The sequence below is a fragment of the Cibotium barometz genome, chromosome 1 (genome assembly GCF_041138505.1).
Source record: "Cibotium barometz isolate CiBa-2024 chromosome 1, ASM4113850v1, whole genome shotgun sequence".
Lineage (NCBI taxonomy): Eukaryota > Viridiplantae > Streptophyta > Polypodiopsida > Cyatheales > Cibotiaceae > Cibotium > Cibotium barometz.
Genome location: NC_141046.1, coordinates 78,114,616 through 78,135,748, shown reverse-complemented (window position 1 = coordinate 78,135,748; position 21,133 = coordinate 78,114,616). Strand labels below are relative to the sequence as shown.

The following is a 21,133-nucleotide window of genomic DNA, read 5'->3' as shown; positions in this document are numbered from 1 at the left end:
AATCTTTTGAGTTTTTCTCTTTTGAAGTGAATTCCTGTGTCCTAGAACTTTATTGACTTGTTGGTTATGTATATTTTTTTACTTATTTGATGCATTTTTTGGGGCGTGAAAAACTCAAGTTACTCATGAGTATCTCTTGGTATTTCACGTCGACTGTTTTATATTATTTCATACCCATGACTTTATAGATTGATGATGTTGACTTGTAATATGTTTAGCATAAGTTTAGCTCCACCTGGGACCACCTCACAGATGGCATAACTTGACTTAATCAGTATGTTTCCTTTTTTCAAGAAATGCTTTGAGATTTGAGTTCCTCCCCCTCTAATTCAGTCGTGGAAGGATATTGTTACGGGTGATTCTCCGGTTCCCTTTTTGAGTTGCGCATTTCCTCTTCCAACCACTAGATAAAACTGGTTCTTGGATCTATGAGGGAAAGCATAAGGTGACATGGAATGTGAGAATTTATTGACACATGGATGGCACAAGGGTGCATGTAGCTTGTGGATGAGGGCTCATTGAGAGATATACAAACATGTAATCTTGGCTCATTTAGAAGAGCTTGATTAATGCAATTATCATATGTGATTAGTGCTTTAATTATACTTTAGTTAATCCTTATTTTGAGTGATTTCCTTATTATTCAATTATGAAGCTTATTGCTTGCTCTATGAGACTCCCTAGCAATGCTAAATTTTTGCATGGTATCAAAGCCCCCTAGGGCTAGCCGTAGTAGGTAATTAATGAGATTGATTAGATTATCTCCCCGACTTGCATATTATTATGTTGCTTCTATCAATCTTCTTCTCCTTGCCATTGGAATTAGATAGGGAGAAATAGAAGCAGTATAACAGGCACCCAAAGAGAGAGAGAGAGAGAGAGAGAGAGACAGAGAGACAGAGAGAGAGAGAGATTAGTCCAAAGAATAGAGAGAGAGAGAGAGAGAGAGAGAGAGAGAGAGATTAGTCCAAAGAACAATCTTCATAGATTACAGTAGAGGCAATCTCATCTCCATTACCTTCATGTCTATGCCTTTATGTCCACTATCAACTTTGACTCCTTGTTCAACACAACACAATAGTCTACATCCATAGCAAGCTATTGGTAACTAGTACAACTTGTTATCTTCATCAAGCAATCGAAGAGTAGCACCAAGTGAACGACCTTCCCAAGCAACAACACGCATCAGCAAGCTCTTACATAGCTTCATCAAGTTGAAGCTATAGCCACATCTTCAACAATAGTAAGTAGAGAAATACATAGGATACTAGATATTCTTTGAGTAACATGATTAATATGATTAATCTAAGGTGGATGTAATCTAAGTTTACTCATGATTATGAGTATGTGCAATAAACTCAATCACAATTAGGTTACAAGATTAAGACTTGTACTCGCAAAGAGGCTTGAGATGTGTGCAAGTGATATGATTTCATCACTTGAAATGGCCCCCCTTTTATATAATGAGGTACACCCTTGGGCATGTACATCAATGTGGGAAACATCCCTTTGCTCATGTGGCTTCATGCTAGGCTTTGCACTTTCTTGGCTTATTCAATCTCACTCCCTACCTATTCCTTGTGCTCTTTGGCACCATATTTCTTTTAAAAAAAATTGGTAGGTTGAATTTTTTCATCAATTCAAAGCAGCACATCTAGAGTGTAAGATACAGCTAAGATCATTTGAGTCACTTAAGCCTTATTTTGTTTGTCGATTGAGGGATAGGTATACATGTTGCTGTGAATACCACATCCAAATTTCCTTTTTGAAAGATGCATTGAGCCACATGCGCTCTCATAGCTTTCACATCCATGTAGCAGGATGTCATTGTTGCAAATGCAAGGTTTGTAGCACTGGTGATTCAAGCATAGGTTTTTCGTCCTCAGGCCATACTTTTAAAGCTATCATGCAGTTGTGGGAGTTAATAATCTGCCCAAAGAAAGAGGACTAACTTTTCACGAGCGACGATAGGAAGTGTTTGCTGGGGGAATGCAAAAACTGTGGTGTAAAGAAGTTGGCATGCTACCCTTTGGAGGCCAACAAGCAAGGATAGAACATTATTGTGAAAGTTTTTGAATATGTGGAGGTGAAAAACCAAAAGGGAAATAAGAAGAAGAGAAAAGATCTCTTGAATAAGAAGATGCAATGTTGGCAATTTTTACAATTCTTGAAGACCGAGCTGAAGTTTTTCATCACACACAATTATGTCGCTCAATGGGTAGGCACAACAATTCAAGGACTATATTCTTAAATTATCAGAGGTTGTGTCAATCATAGACTTTGCAGAGAATTATGCATTCAAAGAGCAGAATGAGATTCAGTCTATGCATTGGCACTCTACGCAGTGTACAATATTTGTACACATAACTTACAATTGTAAGGTAGGAGAAGTTGTCAAAATAGTTCACTTCTTCACATCAGATGACAAAGTTCATGATACATTATTTTTCTAGCATTGTTCCATGTTGCACTACGAGTGACTGAAATAATTGGGGGTTACAAGCATTGGGTTTGTTCTGACGAGGCTACTTCAAAGTTCAAGGCTTATAGGCCCTTCTATTTTGTCGTAAGGTATGTAGGATTGACAGGGATTGAGATGAGTCACTTCTTATAGCAAGGGAGAGCATGATGGGGCAAGGGTTTTTGTAAAGAGGACATTGACTCACAAATGATTGAAGCCCAATGGGGCTACTTTAAAGTGTGTTGCAGACGTAGTTAATTTCTGCAAAGATAAGTTATCTGAGGGCTAGTTGTCCCATCAAAACAAAGGGAACGTGCTTGGGAATTTTGGGAGGTTAAAGTAGGAGATGTGAACAGGGCGGTAAAGTGGAATTGCGAGCCTATTAACCAATCATGCTCATACATGATATTCGTGATCACAATCTTGGAGATCTAATAGGACTTAAAACCATGCAATTGGCATGCTTTTATGATGCATGTATGCATTGGCATTGGAATAGATGTGTCAGGAAAGCACATGTACAAATTTTTAGGTTTCACACCTTGGTGCCTTTGCCCGATTCAGTAGCCCATGTGGATGAGGAAGATGCATATGATAACGCGACATATAAAGGCCATCATGACGTGTTAAGCAATGCAATAATTGTTGGTGACACTTTTGCAATGAATCCAGATTCCACAACCAATGAAGAGGGTGTAGACTTTTACTTGGTTAAGTGTATTGCAGCTAGTGGGAAAATTAAATTGCCAAGGGGTCTTATTTCATTGAGGTTCTATACTACAAGAAAATAGAAGATGCTTATTCTTTTAAACTACTTTTTAATATGCCCCTAGTTCAGATACTTTCACAGCTTATGCGTTGTATCAACATACCCATAGAGTGGGAAAACTAAATTGCCAAGGGGTCTTATCTCATTGAGGTTATATACAACAAGAAAACAGAAGATGCTTATTCTTTTAAATTGCTTTTTAATATGTCCCTAGTTCACATACTTTCGCACCTTGTGTGTTGTATCAATATACCCATAAAGTGGATTCCAAAGAGAAGGAAAATGTACATTATCACTCGAAAAACCTATGAGGCAATCTATAATAGCATCCCCTTTGAAATTGACATGTAACTACCTTCATTATGTAAACATGGTGTTTTGGAAATTTTGTGTGCATTTATGTACTTGCTACCTTTTTTGTTGTGAAACTTTAACTTATCATGATGAGTTTTGATGATCACCCAGCACCTAATACATACTTTGTAATACAATATATATCATAGTGTCAAGATGTACCATCCTTTAAAAAATGCTCTGCAAAGTGTATCTTCTACCATGCTCTCATCAAAAGAACAATGTGTCAAATTAATAAAACAATAAAGATTGCTAATTAACACATCAACTAAATTGCTACTCCTCCAAGATAGCATACATATGGTGACTTGGAAGATATAAACATATGAACAAGCACAAAATAGTTTGGGGAAGGTGTATTTATTACAAAAGGTCATAGGTTCCCCATAGATATTTGTTGTACCATCAGGCGTTTGAACTTTTAGACTTTAGGTCGAGGCTACTTTGAAGATTCCTCTTCAAAATGCCTTTGCATCTCCTCGTATAGCTTCCTTTCCCTTTCTTTCCGAGCCAGCCTCTCTGCCTCAACATTTGCCTCCTCCAGTTTTATTGTTTCCACTTATCCTCTACTTCCCTTATAGATTCTTCATCATGCCATTTCTTCATCACAGCATCTAAGAATTTATCTTCTCTTGATTCAAAGGTATATGCTTTAGTATACTCTTGATGATTGTCACTCTGTAGCCATAAAAATAGCCAAGTATTTAGGTTAGCCTTCAAGAAGCCTTTCTCTTTCCTTGGGAGTTTGATGGTACATCTATGGGAGTACTAACTAGGTTCCCATCTCATTGTGGCACACCTTGTAAAAGTGCTATCGTCAAGTATCAAAATGTTTTGCTTATTGAACTAAGGGTGGAGATGCCAAAAAATCTCAAGTTTTTTAAAGAGCACTGGTCTACGTTGCACTGTCCTGTTAGCCTCTACACAATCCTCTTGTGTGAGCAAACCAGTAAGCATTTTCCTTATTAAGGAAATAATACGTCAAGTATACCACAGAGCTTAGGTCTCCTACACACGCTATCCGAGGGATGTAAACGACGTTTCTCTAGCTAATGACTCACAATTTGGATCTTCTTGGACATCTGATGCACCTATGCTCTATGACAAGATAGCTTTTTGCAACCAATCACTACTATCAATAAATGGAATATCTTCACTTAGAAAAAAATCCACAAAACTTTGTAACAAATAGGGGCTTGGGGAGGGCAGGCCTTTATGACAAGTACTCTAATGCAAACATGAATATTGTACTATTGTAGAAAACATGCAAACATAAATATTGTACTATTGTAAAAAACATGCAAAAAGAACATCTTTCAATAGATCAAACTTTTTTAAATGGTGAAGTAGACTGAAACATTCTCGATGCAAGGTTTGATTACAAAAGTGTAAGTCGCCACAAGTGTGCTAATATTTTCCTAACAATGGCAAGTGCAAAACAAGCTTCAAAACAAACATAGGAAATTCCATCTATAGAAACAATGTCATAATTTTTTGCAAGCACATGGTTTGCTAAACTTCATTTCACCGTGCGTACTTGTAGAGTGGGCTTTGGCTTTTTTGCAAGTGTAACCCGTTGTGTGTGTCCCTTGTTCAACGCAACATTCTCTTCTCTTTCTAATATGCCTTTAATCGGTTTATTTGGCAAGCTAGAAGAGATCCCCAACCCCCCCTCTTAACAATCCCGAATGGCCCAAACTAGATGCTTGGACCATCTTATGCTTAAAGTTTAAGATGGTAAGTTATATCAAGACATCACTCAAGTTTTCAAAAGCATCTAAGTCAGTAGGGCTAAATTGGTTTTGTCCTTTACATGTTTTTGTGCACATGTTCAATTCCATGCCAATGCTTGCACCAAACAAAAACAATGTATATTTGTAAGGAGATACAGTCTGACCAAATTCAAGGATTACTAGGAGAGGGTTGGGAGGTTAATGAGGGGTCACATCAAGGTGATGTGCAGGTTCTTTAAGGCACGCTCTATTTTGTACATGCGTCTGCACTGCCAAAGATGGATGCAAAAGCACGGGACATGGATCCCACTTCAAGCCTTAGAAGAAGAAATTATGCTTATTCTTTTTTTTTCCACAAAAAGATCCTTCCATTAGTTATCCAACAGAACTGCCCAGTGGGCTACAAACTCCCGATCAGGCAGGATCACAGTATAGACAAAGGGAGGCTCTCCCACTCACACACCCAGACTCTCTGAAGCTATCTCAAGTATAAAGAACGGGCCGCTCTTCCATAGTCGAAGGAAGGCAAGCCTGCAAAGGATCATGGAGTCTGAAGTCCCCTGAAGTCTGTCAAGCAACTTACCTCGAAGTGTGTGGATAAAGCTCCAGCCAAAAGCCCCGAACAGTCTCAGCTGGTGGAATGACCCTCTGCTCAAAGATGAGTTTGCAGCGTGCCCGCCATACAAACCAAAGTGCCAGGCTGCTAATGAGCTCCCAGCGAGGATCGCCCTCTCCCGACCATAAAGCAGTGCTGAAGTCTGGAACCTGAAGTGGAAGAAGGTGACCTCGCTCAACCTGAAGAGCAAGACTATCTGCTGTTGTCTCATATCCAAGTGCGGGTGCTCCAAGCCACGGCACTGGTCACCCCCAAGGTGGCTGTATAATCGCAAAATGTGTCGCCAGATCTGCTGTGCAGCAAGAGTGCAATCCCAGAGGCAGTGCCTCTGTGTCTCTTGTGGGTGTCCACAGTCGGAGCAATCTAGTGGCCTGCCACTGAAACTAAGCCAAGTGCCCACAGTAATGGCTCTATGAGCAACAAGCCACTGAAAGGTAACCGTACGCCTGGGCTGTCTACTACTCCAAATGCGCTGCCAGAATGCAGTTAGAAACTCTGTTGAAATGCCCTCACGCCGCCAATGCTCTGCAGCAGCTGGACTGGCCTGTCGTCGTCTCGCTAAGCTAGCAAAATATGTCTGCCAAGCCGTGCCGAATACTGAAAGAATGGCATGGACGGTCTCTCTGCCGAGGCAAAAGGGTCTCTCCACTGCCACTCACCTGGGTCCCACTGTAAACGGGCCAATGGCCGGGCCTCCCATGCCCAAAGGTGCCACTCAGAGTCAACGGTGATGGCCTCCGAGTCTGGGTCAACATGCCAAAGTCTGCCACAAGCTCCTACTACTCGGATCTGCTGAAAGATGCAGTCAACCACAAGCTCCGACTCAGTCGTGACTCTGTGAAGTCGTCCAACCTCACCCACCTCAAAGAACAATGTGCAATCCCTAGAGCAGCCTCTCACTGCAAACGCGTGAATGCCCCCATCCAGGTGGGTGGAGTCTGAATCCTGGGCTGTAACCAAGTCTCTGGCACTGCTGCCTCAATATCACTAATCAATTGCGGGAACACCCCTCAAACCTGCAAGCCTCAAACTCTGCTGCTCCTCAGGAAGCTGTCGAAACTGTATCCAATCACAAAGGCATCGAGCAGGTCCAGCAGTCAAAGCTCCCCAAGAGACATGCGGTCTGGATCCAACCATGTAGCCTCTATCTGTTCGAACCTGTGGATTCCAAACCAGGGGCTATCTCATGATCTCCTCATTGCAAGAGGGAGGAATCTGGATCAAAGCACGGCGTAGCTGCTCCCATGTCCTCAACAAACTGCATGCTAATCTGTCCTCAGTCCTCTGCGGGAAACCAACTCTGTGCATCTCTGTGAAGATCCATCGGACCTCTGCCTGCCCACGGGTGCATCTACCAAGTCTATGTAAGAGAAGCTCCTTCCAAGGCTCAACGCCTGGTAAGAGTCCTCGAACAATAAGCTTGCCCACCAAAAGCGCTCGGCTCTGGCAAGCTGGGTCCACAATCCCTAGACCTCCCTATGCTGTCGGCAAAGTGATAACTGGCCAAGCAACTTTGGCCTTGGCCGGCCCTCCGTTTCTCCCAGACCACAGAAAAGTCCTGATCAGACGCTGAACCTGGCTGATACATGAGCCTGAGAATATCTAGCAACATGAAGTAATGTACCACATGGTGGCCAAAAGCACCTGATTCACCACCACTACCACCCGTCCAGCCAAAGAAAGTCTCCGCATAGCTCCAGAAAAGGAGCTTCCGCCGAATGCTCAAAAGTAAAGGAGCAATCTGCTGCTCGGCTATCAAATCAAGTCCGGCATGGCATCCCAAATACTACAGGGGGAATCCACGGAAACTGCATGCTAGGTCGCCATGGCGATACCTCGTCTCTACTGACCCAAAAGCCACGTGATTTGTGCCAATTAATCTTGGCACCAGAGGCATCACAAAAATGCTCTAAAGCATCCTGAAAACGAGTCAAATTGGCCGCATGGCCATGCAGTAAACTATTGTATCATCTGCGAACTCTAAATCCAGTAACTCCTCTTCCCTCATCGGGAGACGGAGGCCCTGTAGGCCTATATCCTGCGCAGTCAAATAAGAGCTCATCACCTCAGTAAAGAAAAGGAAGAGCGTGGGCGCTAGAGGGCAGCCCTGTCGGACCGAACGAGAAAGGGAGAAGCGCTCCCCACACTCCCCAGGCCAACAAGACCTGGCTATGAGCGGATCTATAAAGTGTAGCCACACCCCTAATCTAAGCCTCAGGGAAACCCATCCGAAGCATAGTGGCCTCGAGAAAAGCCCAACCCACACGATCATAGGCTTTCTCAAAATCAAGCAATAGCACTGCCAAGGGCTCTTCCCTCATACGAGCAAGTGAAACACCCTCCCAAAAAGTAAAGATATTGTCAAGGATGCTACGGCCCTTGACAAAACCAGTCTAGGTAGGGTTGATGAGGCTGTCTAGCATAGGTTGCAATCTCAAACTCAAGGCCTTAGCAATAATTTTGTAGGCAGAGTTCAAGATCGTGATCGGCCACCACTGTTTAATCTCCTCGGCGTTTCCTCCCTCCTTGGGAATAAGGAAAATCAACCCCTCAGATAGGGCCTCAGGCATCATACCACTGTCCATCATCTCTTGGAAGGCAAGCCTTGGCCCCTCCTTCAAAAGATCTCAATATCGCAAGAAAAAAGAGGGAAGAAGACCATCCTCTCCTGGACAACTATCTCGTGCCAAAGAGCACAAAGCCTCATGTAACTCACTGCATGAAAAAGGGGCCAATATCTGCAAGCGATCAGTCATCACTGTCCTGCGAACATATCTCAAAACCTGCTCTCGGCTCTCCATGCAAGTCGGCGAAGGAGCCTCCTCTGTCAATAACTCACGGTAGAGCTGCGTAGCAATCTCTCGCATCTCTTCTGGCTCCGCCGTGGCCATAGTACCATCGGCCCTACGGAGCCGTCGCACTCCTGCTCTAGAGTGTCGAGGTCCAGTAATCGAAAAGAACTCCCCAGTCACGCGGTCCCCTACCTGAGTCCACTGAGCCGCCTGTCTATGAAACAGAAAATCATGCCTGCTCTCGCAAAGCTCCTGCTGTGCCTGAGCCAGCTGTGTCCCCGCCCACTCACTATCAGGATGACGCTCAAGCAATCTCTGAAGGGAGGCAACACTCCTGTGTAGCTGGCGCTCAGCCTCTCTAGTGTGCGCCAATCTCCGCAGAGAGAAATCCGAGTCCAAACGTCCCCTAAATCTTGAAAAGCGGCCTCTCAAGGCCTGTCTCAAGCAACTCCAGGTCTCAGTGGCCAACTCTTTGGCAAGATCATGTAGAACCTCATCCTCATGTACATATACATAGCCTGGAGTCCACAATCAAATACATGACAATATGTCGCTCAGTGGCCTCTGGTGAGCCTAGCACCACCATAAACTTAACCAAATCCCAGAAGTAAGCAAGCTTTTCCATGCACTCCAATTCTCCAAGATGATGTGAAAACTCAATGATTTGTGCACGCATGAATCGCATAGCAGCTGAGATAGTCCAATCTGCCTGTGAACTGCCACAAAGTGGGAAGGAGAAGGCCACTGCCGAGTCAATGGTTGTTGCCCCATGTGAGGCAAGAATCGCTACATGCACCCTCACACGAGTAGCCGACCTACTGTCATCAAGTTCACCGAAGTGTCTAGTGAACTCATACCCAAACCTCTCGCCCCGCAGGTGATAGTCAAAAGAAGCTAATCCAAGCGGAATAGCAGCCATGGGGAAAGTAACTGATCACCACTGGTGGGGGACGAGGAGAGGAGCTACCCTCCTGCGCAGCTCTGCTTGCCAAGAAGGAGCTCTGTAAAGACCGTCGAGACGAGCACTGCCAGGAGGTGTGGGAGCCCGGCCAGGGGGAGGGGTAAGAGTGGGCGTGGTGTGAGGAACAACTAGAGGGGAGAAAGCGAGTGGATGAAGGTCAAGTGAAGTGGCGGAAGCAGGCGAGGAATGCGGGTCAGTAGAGGAAGGTGGTGAATGTGGGCGGGAGGAAGAAGGCGGAATGGTGGCGGCAGAGGGTGAAGAGGATGAATGGCCGCCCAGACCTGTAGGCTCCTCCTACGGCTCTCTCTGTGGATGACAAGTCGACGCGCCCTTCAAGGAGTCCCCAGTTGGCTCCTCCTGGACACTAAATCGGTTTCCTGTGGGAACCCACTGCTGCTGCGGGGCCTGCCGTCCTCGTGGGATAGCTGTCTCTCTCTCAACAGTAGGATGACGGCGCCGAGTAACTCGCTGCCAATCAGGATGAGCCCGTGCTGTCTCTAGGTCACCTGGCTGGCCTGAGAGCTCCTGCCCAGCCATCAGGGTATCTGTTGTCTCCGAGTCAGTGCCCCCCGACGTCTGCTGTGTGGGCCAGAAGCCTCTTGTGGTCGCTCTAGCCTATCTGGACTCCTGCTGGGTCCGTCGCTGAGCCTGCCTTTGAGTGCGCCTAGGGCAGGCCTTCGCTAGATGTCCTACCTGGCGGCAAATGAAGCACTGGTTCGGGAGGCCAGAGTATTCCACCTTCTGAGCCAGCCATTCACCTGCCAAGGTGGGAAGCTGTATCTCCGTCGGTAACTGAGCCGGGTCTGAAACAAGAACTCTCACCACAGAAGGAAGGCCCGCTGACTTGGCAACCACCGAGGCTGCCGTGCGAGGTGACTCGATGTACATCCCTAGGGCCTTCCCAATCTGTGGCAAGAGGTGTAAGTACTCCTTGCGGAGTCTCGGCAAATAAGCTCTCACTGGAAAGCCCCTCTCCTCCTTCGGGATGAAAGAGGAGGAGGTCTCTGCTACTGGATCAAAACCATGGATCCACGGTCGAAAATGAGCCCTGGAGGAGCGCAAAGCCAATGGAGACATCTGTAGAATGTGTGCGGCTGCCTCTTGGGACTCGAACGCAATCTGGTAGAAACCACGGCCGAGCAACTGTATATCAATGATTTTGCCCACATCAGTGAGCAAACGGCTCTGAAGAAGATCTCAAAGCTTGCCGCGGCTGGGTCTGCTTCCAATGACTTTTCCAATGATGGAATATTGCTGGAGTCGCTCGGCACTATTTTGATATTCCTCCCATCTTTTGTAAGCTATTCTTTGTACTAAAATAGTATAAGCCATTGGAATTGGACATGTAGCTATCATGAGGATGTAACCCACACCACTTGGCTACATTGGCCTTTGACCATAATTTTAGCTACTACGAGCTTGGCTTCTAGCTCCTTTATGGGTCCTTGTGCCTTGTCAAGCTTCTCTTCAAATGTTGAACTCGTCTCCTTGGCCTCCCAAAGCTATGAGCCCAACCTTTGTCTTCTACTATGCTCTTACTCTTTCTCGAGCTCGAGCTTCTTGTCCTCTATTTCCTTGTGTTGGAATGTCATAATGTGCTTTGATGCATCATCGACATGTCAAAGGAGCTCAAGCCACTTGTCCTCTTGAGTCTAATGCTTCTTGGAGGGCATGTGGGTTTGATTCGGGGTATAACCCCATGGAAACTGGGAGTGTGGGGCTGCACTATTGTGTCGATAGATGGCACACGGGTCTTTCTGTTGTTTGGGTACTTCATGCTATGGATGGCACACGGGTCTTTCTGTTGTTTGGGTCTTAGTGATGAAGCCCGCTCTCTCCTTGTCGATGAGAAAGAGTCGAACAGCGGGGGCATCAAGGGCGGGCGAGGGGGCTTCAGTAGAGTCCCTTTGCGAGCGAAGAGGATGGCTCCGCCATTCGTGTCTGCTGAAAAGAAGGAGAGAGTGGAGACGAGAGGGAGGAAGAGAGTGGGGGGAAAGAGGGAGGGAAGGTCGCGAAGCAGCAGCGGTTCTCTGTTTTTCACAAGTTATATAACATCCGAGATATGAGAGAGTTGATCTTATGCTTATTGAGGTAGCTGTGATGATGCAAAATGGATGGATTGAGCGAGTGACAGCAGCAAGCAAGCATTGGAGCCTAACAGACTTGCGTCAACACTTTAGCATCATGGGCTTTGACAATGTGGAAGAGTCAAGTTTCAAGTTGATGAGAAGAAAGGTATATATGATTCCACTACATGTCTAGAATTAACCCTTACACTTTCTGGTTATTGTGCCACTTTCTATATTTTTACAGATTGGAAAGAAGCGTAAGGAGGGGACAACCATGGGAATTATGTATAGGAAAATATTTTGATTTTTCCTTTGATTGCAGAGGGTGGTTAAAATTGACACATTTGCAGGGAGAGGTGGCGGTAGCAGAGACCAGGCCAAGGTCCATGGACATGATGCTCCATTGGCGCACTATCTTGGTCGGCTTCTTGTGGATGGCATCGCCATTATCCACAAGGACTACACCCCTCAATCTGTCTTCACTCTCTTATGTATAGTTCTGATTAAAAAATCCCTTGCCTTCGATGTTTTTGGTTCTGGATTTAGGGATAAGCTTCTTGCTCGTATAAGTATAGCCAAAAGCATAGGCATAGAGGATCCTCAAGAAATAGCCCAATCACTCCTTGAGCACACTCTTCCCAATAACAAGAGAAGGAAGCTCAATATTGTAAGAAAGCTTTTGTAAAGATGATGGATTTCTTGATTTATTGTGATGCTTGCAATTGAGATTAGAGAATATGGGTTTGCCAAGCTCCACTTATAGTCAATCTTCTGCAGTATCCTAACAAGCCAAGCTCTCCTTCACCAACAAATTGCATAAAAGATGATAAATCGCGACGAAAAAGAAGGTTTACTCTTAATGGAAGGCCAATTGGATAAAGATGCCCATCAACCCAAAGATCTACATTTTTCTCCTTAGCTATCGTACGAGCTTGGACAAATTGTGCATCAGTAGGATGAATTTTTTTAGAGCTGCCATACTCTTCAGGAATACGAATGTGTAAATCAACCTTCTGTTTTCTACCTTCACAAGGGACTACACACACAGCTTACAAAGGCTCCATAGCTAAACAAAAAAAGAAGCTAAAGCAGAGAGATCCTCAGAGGGAGAGAGAGAGAAAGAGAGCGAGCGAGAGCGAGAGCGAGAGAGAGAGAGAGTGTGTGTTAAAACTTTATTATTGAAAGTTTAACACAAATCCGTTTTTCTAAGTAAAAAATGATATTTTTGATATACAAATATATTAACATGGAGTTTCTTATCAATAAATTATATTTATGAGAAATTTTAAAAAATAATAATTTTTGAGATCCCCACAATTTCGAGATCTCATGCATGTAGTGGTTCCTGACACTTAGTTATGTTTATGGGATTATGAGAACCTAACAGTTAGTTATGGATATACTGACTCTTGACAGGCTTCTGACGTGACCCTTGAATTACAAGCTTTTTTTTAAAAAAATATTTTCATCATACATATTGATTAGGTAGTATTTTTTTCACCTCAAAATGTAAAAAAAAATAAAAAATAAAAAAATTTCACTTTTTAAGACCCACGTAAATACGAGAATGTTTTGCTAATGTGAAAGGGAGATATAATGAGAGTTAATGAGAAAGGAGATTTCAAACTGACAAGAAAGATTCAATTTGTAGAGAGTGAAGATAAAAAATTCATACATATTGATTGGGTAGTGTTTTTTCTATCTCAAAATGTAAAAAAATAAAAAAAATAAAAATTTTCACTTTTTGAGACCCACCTAAATACGAGAATGTTTTGCTGATGTGGAAGGGAGATATAGTGAAAGTTAATGAGAAAGAAGATTTCAAACTGACAAGAAAGATTCAATTTGTAGGGAGTGAAGATAAAAAATTCAAAAAGTAAGAGAGTATCAGAAAAATCAAAAAGTAAGAGAGAGAGAGTATAAGAATATTCCCTTTAAAAAGTGAAACTAGGAGGATATGGCTGATGTGACAAGGCAAAAAATAAGAGTCATCATAGCCTTTGTCTCTCTTAAGCCTAACTTTTTAAGCTCTAATCCCTTAAAATTAGAAATCCTTAGGAGGCCCTTTTTGGATCCAAAAAATTCCTAATGTCGTTCAAGGAATGCTAAACATGAAGTGTTAGGCACCTTCAATAATCCATTTTGCCTTCATGCTGCCATCTTACACTGGAGAACAAAACTATCCCCACACATTAGTAGCTACACAAACATATTATTCAAGTGTATGTGTATATATTTATGTAAATGTGTGTATTAAAAACTATAACCACTTACTTATGTATGAACATGACATTGAAGTTTACAAATTTAAAAGTGCATGCACATTCTTTTACATAGACATGACTAAGGAGTAAGGCAACAATAATCACAGACAACTAAAGAAAGAAAGAAAGAGAATCACTTGACCGTCTTTGCTACCTTGTGGCAATTGGAGATAGATGTATCCAACCAACCAACCAATAAACCTTATTCTCCTAATTAATTAGGTAATCACCAAGAGAGTTTGAATGTCAATACAAATCGTAGCCTAACCACCCCCCGCCCCCCCACTCACACAAAAAAAAAAAGTGATCCATATAGCAAGTTAATACCAAGGAGGCACAAAGTGCTCCAACGTATATCACGAAGAGAGTTTTGTCAATATACAAAAAGTAACCTAAACTCCACCCAAAAGTGGTTCATATAGCACAAATCTAGACCAGAGTTTGTCAACCACTCTCAAGTACCATGCTCAACCAAGAATTGGCCAAATAGGGTAGCTGCAGCTGCCTTTCCATGTGTCAGCAGCAAATTGCCTCACAAGAATGTCCATAATGTGTCATGAATGCAGTCAGTCTCTTCCAGTTTCTCCCCTCACTCTCCATCCCTTTCAATACATCACACACAATCCTACTTGGATTTCAGAATGCTAGCACACATTTGAGCATACAACTTTATTGTAAAAAAAGGAGCATAGACAACAGCTATAAGAAAAGCTCTCTGCAACAGCATTTTCTCTTGGGAGAGGGAGGGAGGAAAAGAAAGTTATGTGACATTAGGGTTACAAACCTTAGAATGTTGTGTGCATTTGGCCTTTTCCTAATAGCCGTCTGAAGCTTGAGCTGCATGAGTCATGGGCATCTAGGATTAGAAACCCTCACCAAACACAAAGCTAAAAAGCACTCATATTGATTTCTCGTAAAATTGAGCCAAACTTCTTTAAAACTCTTATGGCAAATTCAGAACAGATGCTCCTTGTTTTCTCACACTCCAGGCATCATACAAAGCAGCAAGTATGACTGAAACAAGACTGGCAAAAAGAAGACCGTAGATTACCTCTGAAAATGGAGATGATCGAACCTTACGGGATATCCACGATTTAGCCTTATGAGATGCTGCTTGTGATTTTTGACCTATCGCTGTGCTTTTTCTGCTATGCTTGGGCTCATAGTCTGTGCCTCTGATCCTTGATCTCCATGCATCAATAGCCCTCTTGTCTTTTAACCATCGTGCAGCTATCCGGACTGTATTCCTCTTCCGGCAAACCGCCTTAGAAAACATTTCATGATTGCTGGTAGCAGCCGCACCTAGCAATGAGCTTTTCTGTTGTGTTTGTGTTTCGCTATGCCCAACATGTCCTCTAAACTCTCTATTAATGACTGCTGGAAGGTTATGCAGACATTTAGATTTCAAGCCTGGCCTATTCTCAAGAGGTTCTTTGGACAGTGGTTGGGCAGCATCACCAGGCTTGATATAGGCTTGTTCGGGGGCTTGCAAAGCATGTGGCCTCTCCTTAGCTACGAGTGCTTCTGCAAAGGGTAAAGTTCGTGCTTGGAGTGATCTCCCCTGCTCAACATAGGAGTTCCCCTGTTGTGACCGAAGCAAAGGCTTCTCATCCATCAGCGGTGCTTGTTGGTCTGAAGCCCTCTGTTCAAAGTAGGGGTGTACTAGTTGCAAGCGAGGTGAAGGCTTCTCATCTGCTACAGATGCTCCAAAATGTCCTGCTCCTTCGTCAGCTTGCCGGCAACAATCAGGCCTCAACTGCGATTCATCGAGTTCCAAAAACAGCTCCTCAACCCCCTTCAACGACCACTCCTGGTGCGAGCCAGAATCCATGTCATACATGTGCTGATAGTGGTTTTCTACATCTCCACTTTCCTGCTTTACCTCCCTCAATGCCCCTGTTTGCAACTGCTGTTCTTGGCGTCTCTGTGACACCAAAGATGAGTTTTCCACACACGACAATACCCTCACAGCACCCTCTTTCTCCTGATTTATCTCCTGTAGGATCCCCATGACAAGTTGGAAAGTTTCCGGCCTCTGCAGCACCAACGGTAAATCTTCTGTACATGCTTTTAGGGCTGGGAATCGAACGCACAAGGCAGGTGGAAGAAAGCAGCAAGGGCGACGATTCATACTACGGCTCATTTCAGCCATTTGATGTGTGATCGTACGTGACACTATTTTACCTCGATTGATGCCGACACAATAGGGTATTTGAAGAATCCAAAGAGGGAAGAAATATATGTGCAAATGGGCTGGCTTACAAAGGCCTGATTTCCATTTGAAGTAGGCATCAAAACCCTAGGATCGAGGAATGGGCAGATGTGGGTTCATTGTTATGTACAGATCCTGTTGCGGACCCTAAATGGGAAGAGACCACACCAATCCAAGGGAGCATCTGTGTTGGTGGGAACCGGCTAATCCACATGAAGAAAACACACGCCTGTAGCTCCAGCTCGGAAGCAAAACAATGATGTATTTTTTGAATCTCTGGTGCGAAATTGTTGCAGAAAGACGTCGGCCAAGCCGAAATCTGCTAGGGCGGCCTGCAATTCTTCCGGGCATAATCGGGTCTGCTCTTCCGGTCGCGGAGAGGGGCTTTCATGATGGCCGTGCTTTTAATTAGCAAACATGAAAGCAAAAAGGCACAAACAAGGAAATCCGCCCAGAAGGGGGAAGGGGGAGTGTTTACACGCTACATGCACTCCTCGATACACTCAGAGCTACATTTTGGAAAAGGGCGCAAGCTCAAATGAGACTAATGGGATTGTCCCCTTTCATATTTCATAAAATGACTTATATACAAGCTTTTCCCAAGCAATCAAACCTTTTCCAATCAACTTGATATTCCATATAAACTTTATTATTAGAACCCTTCAATGGCCAAAAGCATTTTCCCAAGCAATCAACCCTTTTCCAATCAACTTGATATTCCATATAAACTTTATTATTACAACCCTTCAATGCAATGCTTTTGGCCAGCTTAGTGTGTGAAGCAAGTAGAAGAGTTGTGAAAAAAACCCCTACACAATGCATGGGCAAAGCCCTTTATAGTGTGAAACACCTACAATCAAACACGAATTTAACTTGTCTGTGTTGCATGGTTGGTGGGGGATTAAGGATATGGCACTACCCATCGTGCCAACACTATTTTACACTTGCTATATTGCCACAGTGACCTTGGGGGCATTTTCAATGGGTCTCAAGATAGTGGGGGAAGCGAGATACTCAATTTTATGGCGACGAGGATGATAAGGACATCCAATTCATCAATCAAGAAGGAGTGTGAGAACCAAAATGCTTGATTTTATGAGTGCAAAGGCCCTTGTTTCATGTTATAATAAAGAAGTCCCCAAGAATCTTGTATTGAGCCAGGCAAGAGGGGGTGTAAAGTAATCAGATGCTTCCTTTTATTGCAGTGCTTTGTATAACACACATATGTGTTAAAAGAAGGGGGGGTTAGTAGAGTAAGCATCTGCCTTTAACTACATCACTTTGTTCAAAACTACCTTGTTTTGATAGAAAGGAAGAAGATCAAGTTTGACATGTGTCTTCTTCTTGATGGTGTGATGTAGAACAATTCTTTATGAAGCAAGTGGGAAGAAAATGGGGTGTTATAACATGCATTCATCTTAATAATAATCTCATCCTTAACTAAATTAAAAATAATAATGCATGCTTATTAGCTAAGGCTAGGCAAGTTGTAGATCAAAGGGTCGACGAGGTTCTCCTTTCCCAATGTGATTGTTTCAAGAAAAAACTTGGAGACTATCAGAGAGGACACATTTAATTTTAAAAAAAGGATCCATGGCCTTTGGACTATTTCTACATGTGCATTTCCGCTATTATACTTCCACATCAAGTCCTTTTCAAAACCCACTAGAGATAGACCATAATACAAAACATTTAATATCAAGAGTTGTTCCAATGTGCTTATACTTCCTCCATCAAGTCCTTTTCAAAGCCCACTAGAGATAGACCATAATACAAAACATTTAATATCAAGAGTTGTTCCAATCTTACACTTTTAATTGATAAGCCTCAATGTAAAGTATACTTGAATTTTTAAGACTTTGCTTTGTGTCACAAGTAATTCATGACTTCCAATCTTGGTTCAAATCAATGATGACTAGCTTTTTAAAAGAAAGATATACTTAATTGATTGTTGAGTCCTCTTTTATATGTAACAAAGAAGATGATAATGTAGTTGAGCAATGATTCACCCACTATGTTTATATAAATTACTTAGAGCCAAATAGCAACCTAGTGGTCAAAATTGAAACCCAATTTATTATTATCCCAAGCATGCTCGTGAATTTTGATAAGGAAGGGCATCACACTTCTTCAATTTTGATAAAATTGTCAATCTCTCATTAGCATCATGGAAATGTAAATGCAACTTAATAAATGCTTCCCTAACATCTCAATGCTTGTAGAATAGTATGTCAACAAAAAAAAACTACCATATAATAGCAAGCTTGCCAAAACCACTACTACTACAAAATATACATTCTCTTTTGCTGGGACACTAGATTTGTGTTTTTATCCTCAATTGTCTCTATGTTCAGTGTGAAAGTAGATTTTTAATACTCAAAATAATGTTGTCTACTAGGACACTAAATTTGTGTTTTTTATCCTCAATTGTCTCTATGTTAAGTGAGAAAGTAGATTTTTAATACTCAAAACAACATTTTCTTTTGTTGAGACACTGAATTTGTGTTGTTTATCCTCAATTGTCTCTATGTTGAGTGAGAAAGTTAATTTTTAATACTCAAAATAGCATTTGATATTCATAGTAGAATTGGAGATTTCATAATAGATCTACATACAAAGAAATATAATATGCAAGAATTTATTTTCTCATTAATAAAGTTAAATCAAAACAATGGCATTTACTATAACATGTTGAAAACACTAGGTTAGTGCCTCCTCCCAACAAGAGGCCAATCCAGCTTAATTATGCTTGCTCATGAGTATGCTTATGTTAAAGGTTTCCACACTTTAACATGTCTATCTAACCTCGTGTCCTTTAGGGTAGCCAAGCAAAACAGAAACCTTGATTCTTACATCTCACATGAGTTACTTTTCGGACAATGTTTTTTAAATCCAACTTAATAAGACAACATTCCCACACCTTCTCATCATGATTAAGGAGTAAATACTTAGTGAACCAAACCTTAAGAGCCACTTTCTTGTTAACACACTTGTGCTCATTCCTATGACTATGATTAAATGCTAGTATTGTTCCAACCACCAATCTATTTAAGACACATTATGTCACATCAAGGTTGTATGCAAACTATGTAGGTAAGTCTCCTTCTCAAGAGGTTGCCCATCTTAATATTTTGTGCACATGAGCATGCTTGAATCAGAGGTTCCACAACTTGGCACATATACATCCAAACCCATTAACTTTAATGTTATTGATGTCCTTTGGACTAACAAATTGATTAAAACTTCCAATCTCACACCCTGTAAGTTATTACTTGAGACTCATTATCCTTGGCTAAGGTAAGTACTTAAGCCTTACAAGTACAAGGGCTAATGACAAGCTTAATATTTCAAAAAAACATTAGCAAGCCAGGTGAAGCTCACGAATATGGCACCTTTTACTCAAGAGTGTGATGCTTGATCTGTGCACACAAGATGATCATATATTTGAGACCTCCAAGACATTGTTAAGCACCATGTGTAATCAACCATATAGCAAATTCCATTATGTAGAATGATACGCACCATTTTGAGAGAGGGTTCCCACTTTCTTTAAGCCTTTCAAGTACATAAGCCTTTGTATAGCACCTAGTTTTCCTAAAGTCCTTGCCTTTGTTTCCTTCTTTGTCCAAGGGTCGTTCATAAGCCCTCCGTAAGCCTTTCTTTGAGCTTCAGCTTCCTATCAAGCTTTTAAATTTTAACCTTAATTTAATACATTGGCTCTGATACCACTAACAAGATCTTGGTACAAGGAGAAATTGTTGCCATATATATATAGGCAGTGATGTGTGTGAACACACTTAGGACCACCGGGGCACTTTTTCCCTCTTGAGGAGGTTTTTTCCCCCGGCTTGTATATACGCCCATCCTTCTAGGGCTAACTTATCTTTGTACATTGACACAATCTAATACACTTTGTGTTGTGTGCATTCTTGCTTCTTCTTGTCCAAGCTTTGTGTGCTTTCCTGCAACCCTAATTCCAACAATTGGTATCAGAGCAGGCATCGGCTCCCAGGGCTACACCGTCAGCACCCTCCGACTCACGTTCTCCGATTGAGGTGAGTTTTCACGAGCGCTTGCAGGTCCCTATACTCTGCATATAGGCCCGTAGGGCTTTGCGTTCTCAGAATTTGCATCTGAGGCCGTTTCGAGCTCCGTTTTTGCATTTCAAGTTCTGCACAGGTGTTTTCGTCATTTTCTGCAAAAATTTCGACAGTGCAGTTTTCTGCAAAACAGGCATACGTACTCTATTGTGGACCGTGCTACATAGCACGAGTTGTTTTCTATTCAGTCTTTGCTTCATTACAGGCAGCTTTTGCATCAGTTTCAGTCAGTGGCCATGGTTGATAACAGCAATGATGTATTTCGCATGTTGTCTGCTGAAGACAAACTGGATGGAGACAGCAACTACCCACTTTGGGCATACATGATGCAGCATGTTTTGGTTGCAAAAGGAGTGTGGAACATTGTGCAGGGTATGGATGTACGTCCAGGTTCTGTGGATGTAGGATCTGTTGAGGATGTTGCAGGTTCTAGCAGCTCTACTGTTCGTGCTGTTTTACCCACTGCTGAACAAGCTCGTTGGGATGGTAAAGATGCGCAGGCTCATGCCTTGATTGCACTTTCTGTCAAACGTAACATCACCCCACATATTCGTTCAGCTAAAACAGCAAAACAGGCTTGGGATATTCTAGCTGGTTTGTATGCAGGTCGTAACGAGGCAAAAATCGCTTACCTGCATAAAGAGCTAGAATTGAAGATTATGCAAGAAGATGATGACATGAATGTTTTTCTTGCTGAGATTAAAGATCTCAAAGAAGAGTTGATTTCTGCAGGTGAGATTATTCCTGATCATTCTCTTGTGCAGACTGTTCTTGATGCTTTACCTGAGACATATCAGACTTT

General features: G+C 42.6%; 1 protein-coding gene across 2 annotated transcripts; it reads right to left on the bottom strand.

Annotated features, from left to right (window-relative positions):
• Positions 1–14,196: 14,196 nt before the first annotated feature.
• Positions 14,197–16,749, bottom strand: LOC147642455 (uncharacterized). 2 transcript variants are annotated; one of them, XM_086806772.1, is made up of 3 exons: positions 15,071–16,749; positions 14,804–14,856; positions 14,197–14,644 (listed from the first exon to the last, which is right to left on the bottom strand). In XM_086806772.1, the coding sequence occupies exons 1-3, from the start codon at positions 16,169–16,171 to the stop codon at positions 14,536–14,538; spliced, it is 1,263 nt and encodes a 420-aa protein (XP_086662898.1). In that variant the 5' UTR covers positions 16,172–16,749; the 3' UTR covers positions 14,197–14,535. The 2 variants fall into 2 exon arrangements, with proteins under 2 accessions (XP_086662898.1, XP_086662907.1); XM_086806781.1 differs by having other exon boundaries at positions 14,197–14,621; positions 15,071–16,748.
• Positions 16,750–21,133: the final 4,384 nt, after the last annotated feature.